This window comes from Lupinus angustifolius, chromosome LG06 (genome assembly GCF_001865875.1).
Source record: "Lupinus angustifolius cultivar Tanjil chromosome LG06, LupAngTanjil_v1.0, whole genome shotgun sequence".
Classification (NCBI taxonomy): Eukaryota; Viridiplantae; Streptophyta; class Magnoliopsida; order Fabales; family Fabaceae; genus Lupinus; species Lupinus angustifolius.
The window spans coordinates 6979516-6982834 of record NC_032014.1 but is presented as its reverse complement, the minus strand read 5'-3'; the positions used below and the strand labels follow the sequence as shown (position 1 = coordinate 6982834).

At 34.3% G+C, this 3319-nt stretch overlaps 1 protein-coding gene and 1 long non-coding RNA gene across 3 annotated transcripts in view; one reads left to right on the top strand and one right to left on the bottom strand.

Annotated features, from left to right (window-relative positions):
• The window catches only part of LOC109349395 (serine/threonine-protein kinase tricorner), a 7925-nt gene extending 4981 nt beyond the window's left edge, over window positions 1-2944 (bottom strand). The window contains exons 1-4 of one of the 2 annotated variants that reach the window (XM_019590179.1): window positions 2519-2944; window positions 1600-1774; window positions 1404-1487; window positions 282-523 (exon numbers count right to left, since the gene is read on the bottom strand). In XM_019590179.1, the coding sequence (XP_019445724.1) occupies window positions 282-523; window positions 1404-1487; window positions 1600-1774; window positions 2519-2709 (692 nt within the window). In that variant the 5' untranslated portion in view covers window positions 2710-2944. The remainder of the gene's footprint in view (window positions 1-281; window positions 524-1403; window positions 1488-1599; window positions 1775-2518) is intronic. The other variant, XM_019590178.1, reaches the window with a different exon arrangement.
• On the top strand, window positions 530-1156 carry LOC109349396. The gene is made up of 2 exons (XR_002107968.1): window positions 530-867; window positions 968-1156. It is a non-coding gene; the product is annotated as an uncharacterized LOC109349396 (long non-coding RNA).

The following is a 3319-nucleotide window of genomic DNA, read 5'->3' as shown; positions in this document are numbered from 1 at the left end:
ATATATATATATATGTATATATATATATTTTTCTACAATCTGACTAGCTAGATATAAATTGCATAAACTCTACTGATCACCAGCATTTCTTGTTCAAAGTATGGTAAGCCACATTAATGTAAGAATACTGCTTTTTGATTATTTAAGCCAGTGCAGACAATGCTTTATTTTTGTTAGAATATGCCGTAAGCTCTCAGCCTCTTATACATAAAGTACCTATGCCAAGTTGCCAACCACTAGAAGTCTAGAACAAAAATTGAACTGTTTGACGATAGTCATACCTATGCACATAGTTGTGTTGATGTATTGAGTGAATAGCAAGAATGCTTTCAGCTATGTAGAAGCGAGCAACATCTTCAGAAAGAATATCTTCCCTCATTAACAATGTCATAATGTCACCACCAGGTAAGTACTCCATGATGAGATATAGGGAATCTGAATCTTGGAATGAGTAATGGAGTTTTACTATACATCTACTATCAACCTCTGCCAGTAAGTTCCTCTCAGACCGAACATGTTCCACCTAAATTAAAACGACATCATGATGTAAAAAGTATACAAATTGTACCAGAGAGTAGATAAGCTTCTAGAAAAAAATCTAAAGTGTAACCTTTATTTGAACCCTAAGCTCCTAATTAATGAATGATTTTATTCCATTTTTATCTAATGTCGAAGTACAAATTTCCCAAGCTTGTCAACAGCTAGGTGAGACAGCTGCAGGAGAGAAGTGGAAGATGCATGGAAGACAAAAAGTTGTACTCATTGTGCAATGCCTTCATTTCTCAACAACGAAAAACAGGTTCTTTTGGATAAAAGGAAAGCAAGATTGTTAAAAAAACAAGTTAACCAACTTCAATTGGATACAATGTATGCACTAACTAGAACTTTGTTTTCTACAGGACTGAATGTCAGACATAAAATTGGATTTCTCCACCAAGCGTTACTAGTAACAAATGCTTCCCCAGAGCACTGTGACTGCATAATCAGCTAGATTACCAATCACAAGTATGGCAGGAAGTTTACATATTTGTTTGGAAATTAAAATAACTCAGGAACTGCACACAACTAAGCAAACTGCACAAAATAAATGCATTCATATTATATTAGCTAAATTATAATTAAATGTTAATAAGATGCACATTAGAAGATTGTCAACCAAAAAATGCAAATCAGAAGAGACATCCCAGTTAGATATTAAATTCAAGTTATGCCATATATAAAACAGGAACCAAACCATTATAAAACTGGTCAGTGTAATTGCGGAAGTACCAACCAAATCATCTAAGTGGAGGAAATCAGGTAAAATGCCAATGAGCTATAAATTTCGCAAAACCTGGTTGGTATGACCACAAACTATGAAGATTGATAAATTGAATTACTGAGCTAAGTATAACAGCTGGTACCTGTCCACGGCTAAGCATCTCTGACTTCTTCAATTTCTTCATGGCAAAAATCTCTCCGGTATTTTTAGCACGGCATAACCTCACCTACATTTTCTAAAATTTGTAATAATCTGTATTCTATAGAAATGCACGAGTAAAAGCATTATGTTTATAACACAAGGCACCACACACATAAAGGAATTCATTAACTGTGTACCTCACCAAAAGCACCTTTACCAATTACTGTTAATTGCTCAAAGTCATCAATTCCAATTTTACGTCTCTGAAACCTCATGTACTCAGTTTCTCGGCGCTCCAAACTCCTCATCATTTCCTCCTGCTCCTCAACCGGTATTTGCGCTTCTTGCACTTTCCTTTGAAGCGCTCTACGTCTGAAGCAAAGCCATATCAAAATTAAAACCAATATATACTGAGTTTAATTTTAATACACTGTTAGTGTAAAACTTTTTACACCAACTAATTATACACAAATCTATGTCACTTTTAAGATGATTATTTCAAAAGTTCAACATTTTTGTGATATAGCCATGTATAAATGGTTGATGGTGTAAAAAATCTCTACCTCGTGTAGCACAGTTGAAAATCCGTATATATTTATCAATATTCTTTTAGTATGCACCAACCATGTCTCTCGACCTAAAGTCGCAGAATAATTCGTAAGACGTAGATATCACTGAAATGAATTATGCATCTCCTAACAAAGCATTTTTCCATATACACGACAGGAATCAAACTCGTGACATTATGCGAAGTCAACTATCTACCTTCCCTTGTTAGTATATTTATCTATATATATCATCTACGTATGTCATGGTTTTAAATTGCAATTATATTTACAAATTAGCAAAGTCGCAACCAAAAAATACATCTAATGCTATTGCGGTCACCACCAAACTATGGAAATCACCAAAGCTACACTATTAGTTGAATTACGATTGAGGACTACAATTTAAAGCTTAGCTATATATTTAGTATAAACACAAGATAAGTATAACCAAGTTATTAGAGGAATCGTCACAGTCTATAAAATGTTAACAATAGAAGTGTATGAATTGAAATTAAAAATTAAATGGAACAAAAAAATGAGAAATAAGAATTAAGTAGTTGTTATTAACCTGTCTTTGCGATCTTGCAATCCTTGGAGATAATTTTTGTAATGATTCTCTATGAACTGTTTAGCGGCGGCAGCTTTCTGCCGAGTAACCGGCGACGAAACCGACACGTCGGAGGCGGAGTCAAAATCGGAGGCGCGATCATGCTTCAAGTTAATGGCTCCGAGCCTCACCGTGCCATCGTAACCGTCCATTTTCACAGATCGGCGATGAAACTATCTCAAGAGATCTGAGAATTTGTGTGTGATTTATGAAAACTGAAAAAAATGAAAGTGATGTAAGGGAAATGTTGAATTTAAAGCAAGCGAAGTGTGGTTACTGACTTGTGAGTGGGGCAAATGGTGCATAATAAAATTGAAGCGATTGCAAGGCTGTCTTATCTGTAACTCTGAGTTGTACAGTACTGAGGTAGAATATGAGAAGGAAATTTCTAATTTTGTCTTTTGATCTAATAGTCAAAATTTCGTTTGTGGTAGCTACTAAATTTCGTATTTTTTTTTTCCGTTTTTCTTACGTCATCATGGGTTAGTGAATTTGGCTTTGGGTATATACAGCATTGTAATTTGCGATGTCCTACCTCTTATAGTGCAATGTCCCTTAAATTTGGGCCAATATATGTATTTATGAAAAGGCATGAAATATCATGTTTGTCCTTAAATATTGATATATTGGGCTTGTGAGCCGAGTATAAAATTAAGAAGAAATTAAAATTACATGAAATCTAAAATAATATTCTTATGTTGAGTACAACAATTTTACCTTCCACGTTTTTTGTTAGAAAAATCTGTAGGCTAAATGGACATT